Source organism: Terrapene carolina, unplaced genomic scaffold (genome assembly GCF_002925995.2).
Source record: "Terrapene carolina triunguis isolate 2854851 unplaced genomic scaffold, T_m_triunguis-2.0 Scaffold88, whole genome shotgun sequence".
In the NCBI taxonomy this organism is placed as follows: Eukaryota; Metazoa; Chordata; order Testudines; family Emydidae; genus Terrapene; species Terrapene triunguis.
Window position 1 is genome coordinate 15976046 of NW_020664439.1, and position 21631 is coordinate 15997676.

The 21631-nt window shown below is 43.6% G+C and overlaps 1 protein-coding gene across 3 annotated transcripts in view; it reads left to right on the forward strand.

Annotated features, from left to right (window-relative positions):
• Nucleotides 1-16273, forward strand: part of RHBDD1 (rhomboid domain containing 1) — an 87225-nt gene extending 70952 nt beyond the window's left edge. For all 3 annotated transcript variants that reach the window (XM_029911150.1, XM_029911151.1, XM_029911152.1), the window contains one exon: nt 12729-16273. In XM_029911150.1, coding sequence (XP_029767010.1) covers nt 12729-12847 — 119 coding nt within the window. In that variant the 3' untranslated portion in view covers nt 12848-16273. The remainder of the gene's footprint in view (nt 1-12728) is intronic.
• Nucleotides 16274-21631: the final 5358 nt, after the last annotated feature.

The following is a 21631-nucleotide window of genomic DNA, read 5'->3' on the forward strand; positions in this document are numbered from 1 at the left end:
TCCTGGCAGGTGATGTTAGGGTTTCCATGTTCCGTGACCGTCAAAAGGATCTTGTCCCATTCTTCTTCATGGAAGGTGGTCTTGTAGCCTGCAACAACATCGATGGTGTGATGGCAGCCCTCAACATGGTTCACGATCCAGATGAGTGGAGACTGTTCATTGATTCATCGAAGACGAGTCTTAAAGCTGTTTTACTGCATAATGGCAATGTTTTGCCATCAATTCCAGTTGGTCATGCAGTCCATATGAAGGAAACCTATGACAACATGAAACAACTTTTGAGGTGCATAAACTATGACCAACATCAGTGGCAGCTTTGTGGCGATTTGAAGGTTGTTGCTTTCTTGCTTGGTCTGCAGACTGGATACACAGAGTACTGCTGTTTACTCTGCGAATGGGATAGTCATGCAAGAGATTCCCACTACATCAAGAAAGATTGGCCACTCCGACAGTCATTGGAGCCTGGGAGGAAAAGTGTTCAGCATCCACCACTTGTTGAATCAAGGAAGATTTTGTTACCACCCTTACACATCAAGCTGGGTCTGATGAAGAACTTTGTCAAGGCCATTGACAAAACACAAGCAGCTTTCAAGTACCTCCGTGGAAAATTTCCAAGGTTAAGTGAAGCTAAGATAAAGGAAGGTGTCTTTGTTGGTCCTCAGATTCGTGAACTTCTTCGAGATGATGCATTTGACCATGCACTGCGTGGCAAGGAAAAGACGGCATGGAAAGCCTTCCAGTTAGTGGCAATAAATTTTCTTGGAAACAACAAGGCAGACAACTACAGGTTGTTGGTGGAAAACCTCCTCAAGGCATACAAAAGCCTTGGTTGCAACATGTCACTAAAGATACATTTTTTGCACTCTCATCTAGATTTTTTTCCTCCGAACTGCGGAGCAGTGAGCGACGAGCACGGCGAGCGATTTCACCAGGACATTGCAACAATGGAGAAACGCTATCAGGGCAAATGGAGCCCATCAATGCTTGCAGACTATTGCTGGACAGTGACAAGAGATGCTCCATTTAATGAATACAAGAGACAAGCCAAGAAGCGCAGAGTAGACACTGAATAGGACTAAACATAATAGTTTTTTGCCTTTTGTTTCATAATAAATTTAATTTATATAACCCTTTTGCTGATTTTTAAGGTGTTACATAAACAGGACAGGTGAAATATTATCATGTAAAGCAACCATAAACACATGAAAAGACCTAGGTTTACAATTTATGATTAAAACTCTACTATCTACACAATATACATAGACATAAAATGTAAAAACTTAAATATCTTAGAAACAGTAGCCAATCAGTTGTTTTAATTGTCATATTTGAATTCAGCACATCAAAATACATAATAAATAGCACATTTTATCTCTGAAGCAGACGATTTCTCAAAAATTGTAGACCAGTGTAATCTGTCAAATATTTATGAGTGTTCATTCTGGTATCATAGACTGCTCGGAGGCAGTTTTGGGCAATATCAAGTCCTACAGGTGAACAGTTTTAGAAAGTGCCCAAAATGTAAATGAGAACAGTTAACAGTGATAGATAGAAAAGCAAAAAAACCTTTCTACATGAATTACAAAGAAGAAAACCCTGTAACTAGAAAGCAAAATTATTTTTGTGGGTGGGGAAGAAGGTAACAATCGTTAATTCTTTGCATTTATTGCTGTAATGGAATATCCCAAATGATCTGTTTCTTTTTATGCTTCTAGTGTAAGAATACAGCAGGAAGCTTATTCCTTTTTTGGAAGAAACAGGTGCTTAGAATGTTAGTGTGTCTTGTGCCATGATTGTTAAGATAAAATACTCTATTATATAGTGCTTAAGAATGTCAGTTTAAGAGGTGATAAGCATGAGCAATCACACTGAAGTCATTTGGAATTGTGGAAGCTGAGTGCCTCTGAGGATCTGGCTCTAAGGCCTTGGACGTAGTGGATTGAGTACAAGTCTTTTTAATACATTTTCAGTTGTTTTTTTAATTATCAAGAATAACTGAGGTAATTGGAGTTGAATATAAAATAACAGCTTTTACCTTCTTAGGCATTATAGAAATCAATATTGGGCTTCACGTTTGCAGCACAGGGAGTTAACCATCACTGGTGGTTGAATACTTAATTTCTCTTGCATCCAGGCTATGTGTTTTTGTCTGTCTCATTGAGTTTAGGTGATCACATCATATAATGACTACGTTTGAAATGCCTGTAGCTTGCTTCCAAACTCAGCACTTGAGTGGAAAAATCTGTTTAGGTCAAATTAAATTTATTATTGTTAAAATGAAATAAGCTGATAACCTCTGTAACCTACTGAGTTTTTGTGTTTCTATTTTTTTGTTTTGTTTTAACAACTTCCGTTAATACCAACAAATTATATTTCTGCATAAAATTTTAGTTTTCTGCATTATATCTTATTCTCTGATTTAAGTAACTTTGAATAACAGCATTATTTTTTGTTGCTAATAAAAATGTCATCCAAGTTCAGCCATCAAGGTTTTTTAGCATGCCTCCTTCAAAGTTCCTTTTATGCTGCCATGCAAATGATTCCTTCTCTAAATATTACCCTGGATGATAGTAATTATTTTTTATTTAAAAAATTATTTTGTAACATACAATATCTGAAGATTGTCTTCATATATGTTAATTAACCATTTTTTGATGTCTGACATGCCAGGTAGTCATTGCATGGAGTGTACCTGCAGTATCCTTAACACATATGTTACATGATCATTTCTATGAAAAAATAGTAGATTCAGAATTGTGTGCTTCATTACAGTAGCTGGACTGCAGGAGAGGTAGCTAATGGCTGAAAAGCAGGTTTACTTAACATGGTGATAAAATGCCAAAAGCTGCCACAGCTTTATCTATACATTGGGCTCTTATTTGTACAGGTTCGGTTGAAACACTGGTAGCTCTGGTGGAATTTTTTTCTTGTAAAATTCTGTAGTTGTAGGCAAGGATTAAGTGGCTAAGGCATTTCTAAAGGTATTTAGGCATTGCTGTGCTCAGTGTTGCAACACCTAGCTGATTTAGGAGTCTAAATATCATTTTTTGGAAGGGATTTAGACACTTGAGTCCAAATTCCATTGACAATCTAAGTGCCCAAATCACTTTTGAAAATGAAATTTAGACTCCTAAATCAGTTGGGTGTTGCAACACTGAGCCCAGTAATGCCCAAATGCTTTCAGAAATCTGGTCCTAAGAATTTATCCCTTCAATTATTTTTACATTTTTGTGGATTATTTGGATGTTTGCAAGCTGATTTTTTACTCAGAAATCCAGGTGCCCTTTTTGGCCGCAGTTTCTGAATTAACCACCACTCTCAGCATACTGTGGTTTGCAAATAATCATTTGCACTACTGAAAAGATTCTAGTTCATCTTTTATAGTACACAGTGGATTAAAAGTGGCCGAAGGGGTAACTTGTTATTTTGGCAAAGAAGGCAGTTTAAACTGTCACTTTTTTCCTTTAGCCTCAAGTGGAAACATCCCCCACTCAATTGCCTCTCTTTATTGCTCTCTCCTAGGTTTTCTTATCTTGTCCCTTCCCTGCCTTAACATTTCCTCTGTACATAAGGAATTATTGGTATGCTTAAATGATAACATCTTAATGGGTGTAGCTGATCTGCTGTAGCATTTAGTGAAGATGCTACCTTCTCCTATCGGCACAGGTACTCCACCTCTCAGAGAGATGGGAGCTATGTTGACAGGAGACGCCCTGCTACTGACATAGCGCTGTCTTCACTGGGGCTTAGGTCGGTATAACTATGTCACTCCGGTGTATCGATTTTCCACACTCCAGAGTTACATAGTTATATCGACATTCATTTGTAGTGTAGACCAGGACAGAGGAGTTGTTGCATGACTATGACCTCATCAAAAAGGCCCAACTAGCAGGTCAAAATGTGGCTTTGGGCAATCAGTATCCAGCCGTATTCTAATAACGTATAAAACCCTTAATACAAGGGGTGTAAGCAACCACCTCTCCCCCAGTGTGTACAAGGACATTTCAGCTCTCTATCTCTTATCTGAATAAGACCAGGAGTAGGGCATTCATGTTTCTGGGAATTCATCTATGGAATTCTCTCAGTGAGGACATTTTCCTGGAGGATGTCTCAAGCTGTCTTCAAGGCTCAAGGCCTTTCATTTTGGGTCACTATATAATTGAGCAAATGTACCTACTTTTTTCACCAGCTCTTTTTTGTTTTGGTGATGGTGTAGGGGCTGGACTTTAAGGGGTTGTGAGTACTGTGCCCAGTTTTTGTTTAACTCTGATGTAGTTGTCTTATCTTCCAGCTACTGAAACTGGACATGGGCACTCTATAAACAGGATCCTGGAAGACCCCAATTTTTAGTTAACTGTTTTACTGTAATACATAAGAAGGAAAATGAAAAACTTTTTTTTCCCAGAAAGTAGCAATAATCTAGATAAGTATGTCATAATGTTAGTTAAAGCTGCAATACGATTTAAGTCCTAGTTGTGCAGTTGACTGTGTGGCTGGACCCATGGTCACATGCAAAGCTCCAGTGACTTCAGTAGGTCTCTTTGTGGCCTTGTGGTGTGCCCATGAAGAGTCATTTGCAATCAGGGCCTTTATTACATTGACTCTACATGCAGTGGTTTTAATATTTTATTCATGCTTTGACTATTTTTGATATATTAAATGTATTTATGCCCATCTAAACTCTGGATGTTTGAAGAAAATATTAATTAAAAATCCATTAATTAAAAATCCTTGTAAAAATACAAATTGTACCAGTATGTAAAACCAAACAATTCTCTGAAAAGCCCCCACTGCTCACTCTTTCACCATACCTTCCCATCCATTCAGCTGAGAAAAATCTAAGGTGCTCACAGCTTCAGTTTCAAAATCTGATAAACTTTTCCATCATGGTGGTCTTGACATCATAATTAGTGACAAAGTAATGAACTTGATGCTATTTTAACAATTTTTTACAAGTTCTTTTTTTTTTTTTTAAAGAATTCTTTACCCCGGTCTGTCCAGCTTTTGAGACACACTCTCATTAAGGAATATTGATTTAAAAGCTTTAGAGATCACACCCTAGGTCTTTTCTTTCAACCCCTTTGCACGGGCATATTTAGGCCTTTAAGATGTATTTACAACCATCATTGAGCTTCCTTGCTCAGTACATGTATAAGAAACCTGACTGCCATTGTGCATCCACATCTGGGACAATTGTTTTCTTTCTTTTCAAATGAACCATAGCCAGTTTGTATAATGCATAAACATCCCCTTAGCATGCTAGTCAGTGGTCTGCTTTCAATTCAATGATCTGTAATGCTTTTTAGCTGCCTGAAATCAAAGGTTCATGCTCACAAAATTTTCAGCCTCCTGAAGTGAATAATTATTTTTCTCTAACGTCTGCACATGGCTGTTTCTACTTGTGTGTGTTTACGGGATGGCTGCAACATTACTGCACCTATGGTTTAGGGTTCCTGGCCATGCACCGACACCTATTGGTCACCTAATTAAGGTGGGCCTTCTCTTTTTCCAGAATGGAAATGGTTTAGGTCATAACATCACAACCGCTATGTTGTCATCAGTCTTAACTTCTCTCAATCAGTCTCATTTTGACAGTAGGATGTGGGGAGGTACAAGTTGTGAGGTATTCCGTGGCCTTTGGGGAGTGAAGGTGGCTTTTTCACATTAGCAGGAAGGATGCTTTGTTTCTAAAGGAACGTATTTAAAAAGGAGATGGCAATATTTCATCACATACAGGCGCTCTTAATTAGAGTGGCATGTTGTTCTAAAATGGTGGGTGTGCTTACGGGTGAGGTGAAGAGTAATTGACAAGTTGCAGTGTTCGTGTTTAATGTTTCTTAAATATGACTTAATTTTGCTTCTATCTGAAAATACTGATTGTGTTTCTGAATCTGAAGAAGTAATGTGGTGCAAGGGCATGTTGAGGTTAAAGTGTTACAATGCACATTATATTGATTTGCTGCATGTTAATGTGAATTAAAACATCCTTCAACTGTTTCTGTTTTTTTGTGAATATCCCATGTTATTATAGCTAACCACTGGTGCCTGAGCAGCTAGTTAGGCTTGGCAGCATTTCCTAAGAGTTTGAGCTATTTGCAAGGACAAAAAAAAATCCTTCTGCATCTTCCAGTCTTTGCATAGAATTGTAAACTTGTCCATTATTAAGGTCCTGTCTATACTATAAATTAGAACATAACTGAGTCAGAGGTCAATAACTAGGTCTCCCTTAGGGTATGTCTACACTACGAGGGTAATTCGATTTTACTTAAATCGAATATGTGGAATCGATATTGCAAAGTCGAACGTGTGTGTCCACACTAAGGACACACTAAGGACAGTAATTCGACTTTGTGAGTCCACACTAACGGGGCGAGCGTCGATATTGGAAGCGGTGCACTGTGGGCAGCTATCCCACAGTTCCCGCAGTCCCCGCTGCCCATCGGAATTCTGGGTCGAGCCGCCAATGCCTTCTGGGTAAAAAAAATTTGTCGTCATCCGTCTGTCACTAACGCCCTCCCTCCCTCCATGAAAGCGCCGGCGGGAAATCAGTTCGCGCACTTTTCTGGTCAGTGACAGCGCGGACGCCACAGCACTGCGATCATGGATCACGCTGCGACCATCGCTGCACTTGTGGCCGTTCTCAACACCTTGCAGCTTATCATACACCTTTCCCTGAGGCAGATGCAGAGAAATCGGGCGAGGAGGCTACGGCACCGCCGTGAGAGCCTGAAGTTGGAGAGTGGCACAGAGCTGTCAGAAACCACGAGCCCCAGCGCCCAGGACATGACGTTGGCAATGGGGCATGTGGATTTTGTTGAACGGCGATTCTGGGCCCGGGAAACAAGCACGGACTGGTGGGACCGTATAGTGCTTCAGGTCTGGGATGAATCCCAGTGGCTGCGAAACTTTCGCATGCGGAAGGGGACTTTCCTCGAACTTTGTGAGTTGCTGTCCCCTGCCCTGAAGCGCAAGGACACCCGCATGCGAGCAGCCCTCACTGTCCAGAAGCGAGTGGCCATAGCCCTCTGGAAGCTTGCAACGCCGGACAGCTACCGGTCAGTCGCGAACCACTTTGGTGTGGGCAAATCTACCGTGGGGGTTGTTGTCATGCAAGTGGCCAAGGCAATCGTGAAGGTACTGCTCCCAAAGGTAGTGACCCTGGGAAACGCGCAGGTCATCATAGATGGCTTTGCCGCGATGGGATTCCCAAACTGCGGTGGGGCTATCGATGGGACTCACATCCCTATCCTGGGACCGGACCACCAGGCCAGCCAGTACATCAATAGAAAGGGCTACTTTTCAATGGTGCTGCAAGCACTGGTGGACCATCGGGGACGGTTTACAAACATCTACGTCGGATGGCCGGGCAAGGTTCATGACGCTCGCGTGTTCAGGAACTCTGGTCTCTTCAGACGGCTGCAGGAAGGTATTTACTTCCCAGACCACAAAATAACTCTTGGGGATGTGGAGATGCCTACAGTCATCCTCGGGGACCCAGCCTACCCGCTAATGCCCTGGCTCATGAAGCCCTATACTGGCGCCCTGGACACAGAAAAAGAACTCTTCAACTACCGGCTGAGCAAGTGCAGAATGGTGGTGGAGTGTGCTTTTGGCCGTCTCAAAGGGAGATGGAGAAGCTTACTGACTCGCTGTGATCTCAGTGAAACCAATATCCCCATCGTTATTGCAGCTTGCTGTGTGCTCCACAATCTGTGTGAGAGCAAGGGGGAGACCTTTATGGCGGGGTGGGAGGTTGAGGCAAATAGCCTGGCTGCTGATTACGTCCAGCCAGACAGCCGGGCCATTAGAAGATCCCAGCGGCACGCCCTGTGCATCCGGGAGGCTTTGAAAGCTAGGTTCCTGAGTGAGCAGGGCAACCAGTGACTTTTCAGTTTGTGGACAGAAAAGCTGAACCTGCCCCCGTTTCTTTACCCAGTTCATTTTGACTATCCTCTCCAGTTACATACCCCCTTCACCCCCTTCCCCTTCCCAAAAAATAAAATCATTTCGATTTTGTTAATGAACACCGTTGTCTGTGTTGCTGTTTTCGCGGGAATATTTTAAACCGGGGACGCAGACTGTGGCGGGGGGCGGGTTCAGTGTTCTGATGCAAATGATGCTTCTAAACTCCCGGAATGCCAGGCTCCGCACTGGAGGACTGGTTATTTCAATGGAGAACATGAAAAACACCTCCCAGACTGACCAGGGTAACCAGTGACTGCACTGTGTATGTGTCCTGATGCTGGACCTGACACCGCCTCTGTACCCTGCTAAAGGTCACTGTCCTGCCCAATTACCAAGCCCCTTCCCCCCCTCCAGACAGACTCTCCCTCAAAAGAACCTGACTGAAACAGTAATGGAGAGAAACAAACATTTTATTGCGAACCAGACATGAAACGTGGGGGGTGAAACTTGGACGGGGGCTTGTGTGAGGTGGGTAGGAAAGGACTTATGAAATTTTGGGGAATGTCAGCCTTCTAGTGCTAGAGCAGTCTGCAGGGGTTGACTGAAAGTTTTAACGGCCCTTGCCGCCCCTCCTTCTTTGGAGTTTGGGTGAGGGTGGTGTGGGACTTGGTGGCGGGTGAGGGCGGTTACAGATAGACTGCAGCGGGGCTCTGTCCTCCTGCCTCCGGTCTTGCAGAACATCCACAAGGCGCCGGAGCGTGTCCGTTTGCTCCCTCATTAGTCCAAGCAGCTTTTCAGTAGCCTGTTGGTCCTCCTGACGCCACCTCTCCTCCCGTTCCATGACTGCTCGGTGCATTTGTGACAAGTTCTCCCTCCACTGTGTCTGCTGGGCTGCCTGGGCTCGGGAGCATCCCATTAGTTCTGAGAACATGTCTTCACGCGTCTTCTTCTTCCTCCGCCTAATCTGCGCTAGCCTCTGGGAGTGTGCTGACAGGCTGGGTTCGGAGACAGTCGCAGATGTGTCTGTGTGAATTGTGAAAAGGGAGTGAATTCCTGAGACAGATAAATGAAATTGTATACAAAGAACCTAGTCTTTCTCTGTGAACAAGACCATGCACTGCACCTCTCACATGCGCACTCAGGACAAGGTCGAATTTTCGGCCGTCGCCTTCAGTGCCTGTGGACTTGCGGAGGTCTTGGAGTGATCTGAGAAGCGTGGCTGGAGACCTGAACTTCTGGAGCGGGCAATAATGGTAAGCCGCAGACTTGTGGCTGCTTAAAACTCCAGCAGTAGCACTGGCCTCCTTTCACATTGAAAGCAATGCCAGTCTCTGCTGCCAGCAATCAGGACAGCATCAACTCTGCCCCTGTCCCACCCCCTCGCGGCTGTCCCAGGGAAAGATCCCTGTATGCTGCCCCTCTCCCTCCACCGCGTGGCTGTAAAGCAGTCCCAATACTAACATTCCCCTCCCTAATTCAAAGCAGGGCGTCATGAGCGACATCACCCTTCTGAGGATCCCGGACACCCAGAGAGAACGCATGCTGCGGGAAAGCATGCAGAAACCGGGGCCGTATGCCGCCATGCTATGTCGGGCCATGATCCCGGAGTACTTGATTGTGGCGTGGAGGGGGCATGTCTGCTACCACGGAGGGCCCACTAAGATCGCCCTACCCCGGAACCTGATCAACAGGCTTGAGCTCTACCTCCACGAGACCTACGAGGAGTTCTCCTACGAGGATTTCTCGTCGATCCCCGGCCACATTGACCGGATTTTCGCGTAGGTGCACTGGGACTATGGAGTGGAGCGTCTTGGGCCTGGGAATCATGGAGTAACGGACATTGTGAAAATTTTTTAAAACACTTGGGACTAAATTGAGAAGAGCCTAAGACAGAGAAATCATGAAAACCCATTTGTTACCTTTGTAAATATTCCTGTTTTGTACCTGATTATTTTTTTACTAGTTTACAGAACTTTTATAAATGTACATTGTTAATAGTATAAATATTACCGTTCTGTTTTAAATAAATGTTTACATGTTTACAGCACTTACTGCTTGATCCTTCCCCTGATTCTGTGTCCGGGGTAAGGGATGGGGACGGTTGGTACGGGATCTCGGTAAGGGTGATGAAGAGCTCCTGGCTGTCGGGGAAATCAGCGGTGCCAGCGCTGTCGACTGCCTCGTCCTCCTCATCTCCTTCTTCATCTTCCCCGTCCGCTGTCATGTCCGACGAGGAACCGGCCGCGGACATGATCCCATCCTCGGAGTCCACGGTCAGGGGTGGGGTAGTGGTGGCGGCCGCTCCCAGGATGGAATGCAGTGCCTCGTAGAAACGGGATGTGTGGGGCTGGGATCCGGAGCGTCCGTTAGCCTCTTTGGTTTTTTGGTAGCCTTGTCTCAGCTCCTTGATTTTCACGCGGCACTGCGTTGCATCCCGGCTGTAGCCTCTCTCTGCCATGGCTTTGGAGATCTTCTCGTAGATCTTAGCATTCCTTCTTTTGGAGCGCAGCTCTGAAAGCACGGACTCATCGCCCCACACTGCGATGAGATCCAAGACTTCCCGATCAGTCCATGCTGGGGCCCTCTTTCTATTAGATTGCACGGCCATCTCTGCTGGAGAGCTCTGCATAGTTGCCACTGCTGCTGAGCTCCCCTCGATGTCCAAAGAGGAACTGAGATTCAAACTGCCCAGACAGGAAAATGAAAATGAATTCAAATTTTCCCGGGGGTGTGGCTGGTCAGAGCATCCGAGCTCTGACTGCAGTCCAGAGCGTCAACAGAGTGGTGCACTGTGGGATAGCTCCCGGAGCTATTACCGTCGATTTCCATCCACACCTAGCCTAATTCGATATGGCCATGTCGAATTTAGCGCTAATCCTCTCGTTGGGGAGGATTACAGAAATCGATTTAAAGAGAGCTTTATGTCGAACTAAATGGCTTCCTGGTGTGGACGGGTGCAGGGTTAATTCGATATAACGGCGCTAAAGTCGACATAAAAGCCTAGTGTAGACCAGGCCTTACTCACTGCAGTGTAAATAGGCCATCAGTCTACTATACAAACTGGCCCCTGGTATTTAAGGTTGCTAAGCACCCCCACATCTGAAAATGAGCTCCACTATATGTATAGTACACTACTTGGTTTTGGTTTTTCATATTCACTATTACTATTAAAACATGATCCTGAGATGAAAAGTTAATAAATACTAACATTATAAATATATATGCAGTCTGACTCAACTATTCCTTAATCTTTAGAACTAACTTTTTTTATCCTTAATAATGTATGTGGCTAGATTCAAAGCCAATCTCTCCTTTTTTTCCCAAGGACTCTTAGAATATAGGCAGTTAATGTCATACTTAAGCACAGCCTTTATATCTTTTCTTGCTTTCCTTATTATGTGACTTGGAATGTGAATTCTGTGAATTCTTTAGTTGGTGGTGAGGGGGGAGGTTCTTTCTTTCTTTCTAACAGTGCCAGGAGAGAGAACCACCTATAGCCTGTTCTGTCTTTGTGTGTACTATTTCTGCTCAGATTAATTTACTCACTGTGCTTCTCTATAGCTGAACTGCCATGTGTAGTTTATTTCTGAATCTGCTTGCTGCCAACTAAAGATGGAGTTACATGTGCATCTGGTATGGGTCACCACATCTTGGACAGTAGTACTAGCTGAAAGCTTAAAAAGCTTGCTTTGCCAAAAGTAACTGTTGAGGACTTGTAAATAGTTTAAAAGTCTAGATGTTACTGTATAAAACAAGGATGCTGAAAAATGTGAAGTCCTGGGCTTTTTAAAGAGTAATTGCTGTATTAAAAGTATACATTTTTAATGAACATTAATGTAGTGGGACTGCTCCAAAACTAGCAGAAATTTTTTTTCATCTGCTTTGTCAGTGTAAATTTTGGAAGTTTACCTAGTTATATAAAGGACCAATAATTATTTCATGTTTGTTAAAATGTATTTGTACAGACGATTAAGAAATCAAGTAATACAGAAATGCCAAGACCAAGGGGACCAATTAATCTGCTAACTAAGCACTGATTTAAGAGATTCCTCACTGTTGAACCAAAAATTTCTCATGTACAGCAATTGAACAAAAACTGTACAGAAATCCCTCAAAGATATTTCCATGGTAAACTATTCCAGGAAGATTAAAGATCTTCTGTTACGATGGTAATCTGAGTATAATCATAATGGTTAGTGTTAGCACGGATAGGGTCCCATGTAACTCAATTGAGCAAAACTGGTTCAGTCCAGTAGAGGGCAGTACTGCACACTCAGTAGTTAGTTCATTACAGTATGGTCTCAGTTATGACAACTGCTGCTCTTGTTTAGTTATTTTGGTTCTACATATTTTCTTTTTTTCTATGACTGTTATTTTTTCCACTGCGATTTATGATTCAGATTCTATCCTTTACTGGTCAAGGTGTTAATCAAAAGATGAGTTACGTAAAATTATTTCAGCCACATGTTGTAAGTTATTTGATTGGCTGTATTAAAACTAGGGTGACCAGACAGCAAATGTGAAAAATCAGGACGGGGGTGGGGGGTAATAGGAGCCTATATAAGAAAAAGACCCCAAAATCGGGACTGTCCCTATAAAATCGTGACATCTGGTCACCCTAATTAAAACCTCCTTGTTATATATCAAAACCAATAACATTATTTTAATATGGTTGTGTAATAATAGTAAACAGAAAAAGTATACAATGCTCACAACCTTACTACACTACACAGTTTTATCACTGTTTAAATCATAGGATATGTATGATTCTGCACTCAGCAGAGGATAAAAGTGGTTTACATTTGCTTTTCATTTTCTTACAGGTTTTAGTGCAGGAAGTCATAGCAATGAGAGGCGACCTTATGGGTTTTGGTTTCCATCTGAACAGCTATCAGAAGAGGAAGTGAGAAGACAAAGACTTAATAGATTTGAGAGATGGTGAAATTGCCAAGGGTCTAATGAAAAATGTAAAGTGCTCTTCAAAGTTGCCAAAATGTTTGCAGATCTGTTGATTTATACAGTTTCTACTTTGGTTCAGAACTATTTACTACTGGCTACATAATTTAACAGCAAAACATGCCAAGGATTTTGCAAGATATGGCTGAAAATCTAGGCTTAAAATAAGTGCCCAAGGGTGTGGTCCAAGAGTCAGAATGTGGTCTATGGCTGCCCTCCATTTCGCTGTATTTAAAATATGAAAGAAAACTGGTGGACTAATGATTGTAACAGGCCGCAACTCACTTCTGACATTTCTCTACAAAGGCTTTGTGAATGCCTTGGCTTTTTGTTTGTTGATGAGCTCAATCAACAATTTCTCTTCACCTATCAAGGGGGAAAAGGGAAAATACAGATACTATGTTAGCGAGTGTCCTTGATTTTAAAACTATATAAATCATCCTTGCAAAATTCTTCTCTTTGCCTGTGACAAGTAATCTGTTTGGATTGGTGAGTAAAATGGTAATTTTAAAACATCACAATGACTGAGCATATATGTAAATTAGGTACACATATTGCCAGCCCAGTCTTTAACGTTGCAGAATTTGGTCACTCCTGTCTCAAATCATCCCATTCTGCCTAGGATGTGTATACAGTAAAACTAATTTGTAACATTTCACACTATCTTGAGACTCCTGGCCTATGACCAATATGGTCATCCTAATTTTGCAGCCTTAACCCGGAAAGATCTTCCTTTTGTGGGGTTATTGTACTTTCATATATATATATTGTTTCTGGGGGAGGAGGGAGATTGTTTAAACAAACAAAACTGAAACATTTTCAAGGCAAGAGACGTAAGTTGCAATCCAAGAAGTTACTGTGTGTTGTTGACTTACCTATTTCCCTTTAAAAGAATACTTTGTATTCAGTAGACTACAGGAACTCTATCATGCAAATCTTTTTTTATACGACTTTAAAAATCGGACTGTTTCTCTCGATGGACTACGCTGGCTCATTTGGAGCTTGGCTATAGCTCATAAGAAAGTGAGCTGTGTTAGGGAGAAGGAAGACGTATACTGCCTAAATATTGGTGGCCAGAGGCATTCTGCCTCCTTGGAATTGTGGAAAGCACACTAGGCAGCAGGACGTGATGCATCTTGGAAAAGATGTAGCTAGAATTGTTCTAGAGCAGTAGGTCACGAGAGCACCATCGCCCGCTGAGACCTGCAGCCTATGGGACTACTGGAGCCTGCTGGCAATGTTAGCTGCCCTTCCTGCTCCTCGGCACAGCTAATCATGTAATGGCTGTCCTACCTGGGGCCTACTTAGGACAAAAGTTTCAGCGTGCTCTGTTCCTACACTAGCACACCTGTGCCAGGTCATTCATAACTTGATCTTTGCTGTGTACTGTAGAGAGCTGTCTTTCAGTTAAGTTTGCAAGTAGAAAAACAAAGAAATATGTCATTGTTCACACACAATAGCTGATATGCTAATATTAATAAAAACAGCTGTGTTCATTTTTTGTCTGTTAACGTTGAGGAAAACTGTATTTTAAAAACAAAAAGTTTGAGCAATGAAATGCCCAAACAGGCAAACCTCTTCTGTTTTGTTCTTTTCAGTCTTCAACAGGTGTTCTCTTATGAAACACAATTCATTGCCATCCTATGGTGTGTAACTAGTAGCATCTCTTGAGCATTAATTTGGGTTAGTGTTGGGTTGAAAAGTCCTTGTATAGATTATTTTCAGGGACCTATCAGGATCAGTGATCTGTGCTTTATGAAATCTTGAAACCTTTACCTCTCCATGGAGTTTTGACCTGTATGTATTTTAATAATAAAATAGCTGAAAGTTAAATTACTGGATGCACAGTAAATACATATGTTTTCATCAATGGACAAAGTCTTTTATTTGCACAGGCTGTTTCCTATCATCTGCTTGTCTCTTTCCCTTCTTGTCCATTTCATGCAATGGAGAAGCATGAAATGGGCATGCCAAACATTTGGCTTTTCAAGTGCAGAGCTAGAAATCTTACTTGCAGATACTGTTCATACCCATTATTCACAATGCTTTCTGGAGGACCCTCAATACAGGAAAAATTGTATTGTAAATGCCCATTTTCTTGATCACCTTCAGGATTGCATAGTTGGTATAAAGACTTTTTCTTGTTAGCTATCTGTGCTTTGTATACATTATATATACTAGCCACAAACTAAAATGTCCAATATTCATGTATATTTAAATAGGTTGATTTTTCTAATAATTTCCGGCCTTCTTCACTGAGTAAATAATATAACAAAGCAAGCAAACTCACATTTGAATATTTGTGATTGTGCGTATTTTTTATCCTTCACCATAGCATTGTCCCCTTGAAAACTGATCTCATTGCTGTGGTGTTTGGTTTCCAGTGTAGTTGGTCATGTTCATGAGGCTCCATAATTTCAGTTATTTAAGCAGTCAGACTGATATAGCCAGAAAATATATGGTAAAAGAATGACAGTCTTGTGGCATTTTTAGTACAATGAAAAGTATTTAAACAAAGCCAAAAAAATCACATTTTATGGCATTTATTTACTCTCGTAATGTTGGTTTAGAAATCTCAGCACAACGCGACTTAGTGCTAGAGGTGTCCTGTGCTCCCTTAAAACAAAACTCCACGTGATCACAGAAATCTCATGAGCTGGGTCCTTTTATTGTCTTTCTTTTTACTGCCTTAGTAAGCACCACTGTCATGAAATATGCCTGGATAATAACATTGTCAGCAATAACTATGGATTGTTAAATATACAGCTTCTTCACGTTTTCTTACTGCGAAATTGAAATAAATACTTGTTTTTACATTTCAGCCTGTCAATTTCTTCTCCATTTTAATCATAATATCTAATAAAAGATCAGCACAGAACATACCATATTTGTACATTCAGTCAAAGCTCATTATAAGGTAATGTAGATGAAACAAATTGCCTGCATTATGGCCTGTATCTGCTCCCATTGAAATCAATGGAAGTTTGCTGCTGATTGCAATGGGAGCTGGATCAGGTCCTTACGCTGTCATGAATAGTAATCTCTGATACAGTTCACTGATTAAATATGTAAAAAAATGCTGTTTCTGTCATATGGTTTTACCCTGCACTTTCCCAAAATGGAACACAAACTCTTCTTTTAAAAATAAATCCATTTAGCTTGGAGAGCCCTGATTGCAGATGTGATGTCATGGATTGAATATCTAAGGCTACCTTGGTTCCTCAATACCTAGGCACGGTAGTAAGAATTTGAAATTCAGCACTTCCTGCATAAACATGCTGTGATAAATGAGGGGAGAGGGGTGGTTAGCTCCCTTTTGTGGACACCCAGACCGCCAGTTAGCTATAGAATCCCTCTTGATAGCTGTTCTCTACTTGCTTTACCTGTAAAGGGTTAAAAAGTCTGCTGCATGCATAGGCACCTGACCAAAAGAGCCAATGGGAAAGCTAGAACTTGAGGGGAAAACTTCCCTTTGTCTGTGTATTGTGGTTCTCCGGGGAAGAGGGGAACATGGCAGCAGTTATGCTGTGAGAAGCTGAAGGCCAGGTATAAAAATCATCAGAATTATACCTAGATTTGGAACCCAGATATGTAGGTAGATCAGAAAATGTGTAGGAAGATGCGATTAGGTTTATTTTGTTTATTTCATATGGCTTTTGGATTCCTCTGTGCTAACCCCAGATGCTTTTGTTGCTTGTAACCATTAAGCTGAACCCCCAGAAAACTATTTTGGGTGCTTAATTTTTGGAATTGCTCTTTCAAAAATGTAGCAATAGCCTGAGTTTTCAAATGTATTTTCTTTCTATTTGTTTTTAATAAAATTTACCTTTTTTAAGAACAGGATTTGGACTTTTTTGTCTTAAAAGGTTTGTGTACATGTTTTTTAGTTAGATGGTGGCAACAGCTGATTTCTTTGTTTTCCTTTCTCATCTCTTCCCCGGAGGGGGGCGGTGAAAGGGCTTGAGGGTACCCCACCGAAAGGAATTCCCAAGTGCACCTTCCTGGGTTTCAAGAGGTTTTGTATTTGGGTGGTGGCAGCATCTACCCATCCAAGGTCAGAGAGAAGCTGTGACCTTGGGAGTTTAATACCAGCCGGGAGTGGCCAGAATTAATTTTTAGAATCCTTGCGGGCCCCCACCTTCTGCACTCAAAGTGCCAGAATGGGGAATCAGCCTTAAATAAATGCCACATGCCCGTCATACTGAAAAATTCTCTGAAATCATTCTGTGACTGAGTAATTGTATGTAAACTGAGAATTTTTTAAAAACAAGATATGTCGCTGTATAAAACTTTGAATCTGAAGATGAATTCATTTTTATCGGGAGCTGTGATTTCTTCAAGTGCTTACTCATGTGATTCCATTCTAGGTGTGTGTGTGCCCATGTGTGTGGCTGTCGGAGATTTTTGCCTTAGCGGTATCTGTAGGGTCGGCTGTAGTGCCCTCTTGAGTGCCGCGCCCATGCATCAGTATATTAGGTGCCACCAGCCGTACACTCAGTTCCTCCTTACCACCCATGGTGGTTAGTCGGAGCGCCTTTCCCTTGTCTCGCAAGGGCTAGTGGTTCTTCTACTTCAGTCTTCGCACTTTAAGGCCTGGTAAATAGTTTTACAGTAGTTAGTTAGTAAGTAGTTAAGTAGTGTAGTTAGAGTCTCAGTGGGGACTTTGCCCGAGTCTCTGGGTTTTAAGCCCTGCTCTGACTGTAACAGGCCTATGCCTGTTAATGACCCCCATAGCAGCTGCCTCAAATGCTTGGGGGAAGCACAAGTGAAGAAGTGTCGCATCTGTAAGAACTTTCGTCCCAGAACTCAGAAAAAGCGAGACATCCATTTGAGGGCCCTCCTCATGGAGGCTGATCTTTATTTAAGCACGTCTTACTCCAGGATTGATAAATACTGGCGTCTGGCACATGAAAAAGTTGTGTCTGAACTGCCCTGAAATAGGCAGCTGGTTAACACATACTAATTCTGGAGCTCTGCATGGTCTGATGGAAATCCAGAGCTGCTGGAAAGAATGTTTTTGTGGTGGTGTTACATGCTACTAATTGTGTTCAGCGACTTGCCATGCACGCACAGGGTGGCATAATAGACTAGTAGTGTCCAGAACCCTTGCAGTAATTGTCAAAGCAAACTGAAGTCAATGGGCTTTGGACGAGGCCTTAAATACAGCCGGTTGAGTTTTCAGCAGGTGCAACGACGGACTTTGCTGTGCTTCTGCTGCTCACAACTCTCACAATGCTGATGCCTTCTCTTTCCATATAATTCCAAATATTATGTGTGTGGGTTACGCAGACACCTGCAGTAAAAATTCTGTTTAATCTAAAATGGCAGGAAATCATCATGATTTGACATGCACAGTTCCAAATGATGCCTCTTCTGTGTATGTACTGTCAGACTAAAAGCATGGACAAAAAACATTTGAGGTTTTTATTAAAAAAAAACAAACAAACAGGTTCATAAAATTACAAACTTTTATTTTAAAAAATTGTGGTAATTTGTGAGCATATAGAAAGGGGGATACTATTCAATTTAAGGAGAAACTGACATGTTATAAATGGAAAAAACTGTTCTCCTTGGAACACCACATCATTTTCTTTGTAAAACTCCATTTTCAGAGTGCCATGAAATAATGTGCATTTAAGAAGGTGGATAGTATTTCAGTGACAATCTAAGTATCTACTATGGAAGTTGCTATGGTAACAATTCATTTATCATGACAGTGGAGTAAATTGGCTTATAAAACCAGAATAAATTGTCAATGCATGAGTAACTGTTGCCCTACGGCTGCACTGACATATTCACCCTTATTGATTTAAACATTCTCCTTTTTGTTTTGTATAAAAACAAATATTTAATTTGTAGTTTTTCATCTGACTGCTGGTCATGCTCTTCTAGAGTGTTTAAATGTACAGTGACTACTTTAGCTTGAAAATAACATGCAACAATTATAAGAATGTCTTTATAGAAACTTTTTTGTCGGTAAATCTTGTAATAATTACTATCATTGAGTTATATTTTGTCGGGAGCTGGGTAAATTGGAGAAAGCCCACTTGCCACACAAGTTCACTCATTTTAAGTATGTCAGGTTCACGTGCACAAGAAAAGCTTGGAATCTATAGAAAACAAATTTAATATCTTAAAAGTCAGCATATTCTTGTTGATCGATCATGCTGCCATCATATAAGAGCTTGATCCAAAGCCCATTGAGGTCCGTGGGAGTCTTTCAATTTATTTCAATGGGCTTTTGATCAGACCACCTCAATAAGGTGCCTAAGAGTACAAATAAGTTTTAATGGAACATCTGGAAGTAAAAACCAGGTCTCCTAACTCTTAATTTGGTCCAGTAAAAGATGTTACCTCACACACCTTGTCTCTATAATATCCTGGGACCAACATAGCTACAATATTTTGATAGTATAGTACAGATGTGAGAGTTCTTCTTTGAGTAGTGTCCCTATGGGTGTTCCACTCTAGGGGTGTGTCGAGGCTGATTCCCCACTTTGGCACTTCGAGTGCAGAAGGTGGGGGCCCGCAAGGATTCTAAAAATTAATACTGGCCACTCCAGGCTTGTATTAAACTCCCAAGGTTACAGCTTCTCTCTGACCTTGGATGGGTAGATGCTGCCATCACCCACATGCAAAAAATACCCTTTTGAGAACCTAGAAAGGCGCACTTGGGAATTCCTTACTGTGTGGTACCCTCAAGCCCTTTCTTCTTCGAGTGATTGCTCCTGTGTATTCCTGAGGCCTTGGCTACACTCCGGACTTCCCAGCGCTGCCGCGGCAATGCTGTGAAGCACGAGTGTAGTTGCGCCGCCAGCTGTAGTTGCGCTGTAAGTACTCCACCTCTCCGAGGGGAATAGCTTGCAGCGCTGCGAGCGAGCGTGCAGCGCTGCAGGCTATGATTACACTCGTGCTTTACAGTGCTGTACTCGCTGCGCTTGGGGGGGGCGTTTTCACACCCCTGAGCGCAGCAAGTTGCAGCGCTGTACAGCGCCAGTGTAGCCAAGGCCACAGTAGGTGTGCATGCTTGCCACGTGCACCGGTACTGGAAGTTTTTCCCTTAGCAGAACCCGTAGGAGAGGAGCACCGCTGCGACCCCTGGAGTGGCGCCTCTATATTGCGCTATAAGGGGAGCTGCGCACTCCCCCCACCCTCAGTTCCTTCTTGCCACCAGTGAAGGTAGTCGGAACTTTGTGCTCCAGCCTTGCTGTAGCTGTTCTAGTAGCCTTAGTAGTACTCATCTTCTCCATAGTTGGATAACTTCTTTAGTTAGTTGCCTGGTGCGGGCATGCCCCGTACCCCAGGCTTCAAGTCGTGCAACTCCTGTCGCAGTTCTATGCCAAAAAGCGACCCGCACACTCAGTGTCTTCGCTGCTTGGGTGAGACCCACGTAATGGATCGCTGTAAAATCTGTAGATCGTTCAAGCCTCGAACTAAACGTGAGAGAGATATCCGGCTCCGGGCCCTGCTAATGGAATCTCCATTGGCACCGGCGCGCTGACCGGACCCAGCACCGGGCACCGCGTCCTCGGTGCGGAGCGAGGCTCCCTCCACCAGCTGGCACCGGTCACCCGCTGAGAAGCAGGGAAAGACTCAGCGGCGCTGACAAAAGGACCGGGGTGAGGCCGGACCCGAGTTGGGCAGCCCACGATCCCCCTGGGGACCCAGACCTCCAACTCGCACTGAGCGGAGTAGCCCGGTCCCGTCTGCGCGTGCCTCTCCCACGGTGAGAATGCCATCGATGCTAGAGGTTGCACAGGCCGCGTGTGACATCCTCTCCCTCCTGGTGCCGGGTGCGCCGCCTGAGACGGGCCCCCGGTCCCAAGGGAAGCCGCCGTTGGGACCACACCAGCCCTCCCCGTCAAGACACAGCCCACTCTCTGAGGACTGTGCGCCCCGTTCGATGAGGTCCTCACATAGCTCGCGTCAGCCCTCCACTCCAATCAAACTGGCTGACTCGCCCGCGTGAGAGTCTCGAAGGTCCTCCACTCCTCACCGGGGGCACAGGCACCGAGACAAGCAGTGTCAATGCTCCTCCTCGACTCAGAGCTACAGGAGCAGATTCCGACACCACCGGCACAGACATTCAGGTTCGAGTGTCCGCTCCGCCAGACACCATGCTCGGAGCTCCCCATGAGTGTTACCGGCACTGAAGCGTCATAGCTACGACTGCCGGGATGACTACGAGAGCAGCACCTCGGTTGAAGTACCACTCCTCGTCATCATCGAGGTCCAGATCTCGAGGCTGGCACCAGCACGACCGTAGACGCTCCCGCTGCTCTTACAGCACCGTGCGGTCAACGGCGACCTCGGCCTCGGCACCCAGCCGCCCTACCCTGAGCCGCACCGCTCCTCAAGAGCAGCCTGCACTGCTCAGCACCCAAGCTGATCAGTGGTAAGGGGCACCGTGGCATGGGGGCAATGGTGTCAATGGGCACCATGGCCGCAATTGCCCGCCCAGGCTAGACCCCGTTCGGTAGCCGGAGCGTCCCAGGCCCATTCGGTGTCCCCCCTCGACAGAGTCAGAAGTCGACAGGCATCGAACTGGCGGCACCGGGCCCGGATTCGGTCTTGGGAGTCGAACCTCGAGCACCTCCCGACACCCTGGGAGCCGGACCGGCCCCCTCACCGGCACCGGAGGAGACCATAGCGGCCCTTCCGTCCATCCTACAGGAGGACTTTAAAGCTCCTCAAGAGCTCCTCAAGCGGGTGGCCTCAAATCTCCAGCTCCAGGCTGAGGAGATGGAGGAGCCGTCAGACACCCTTTTCA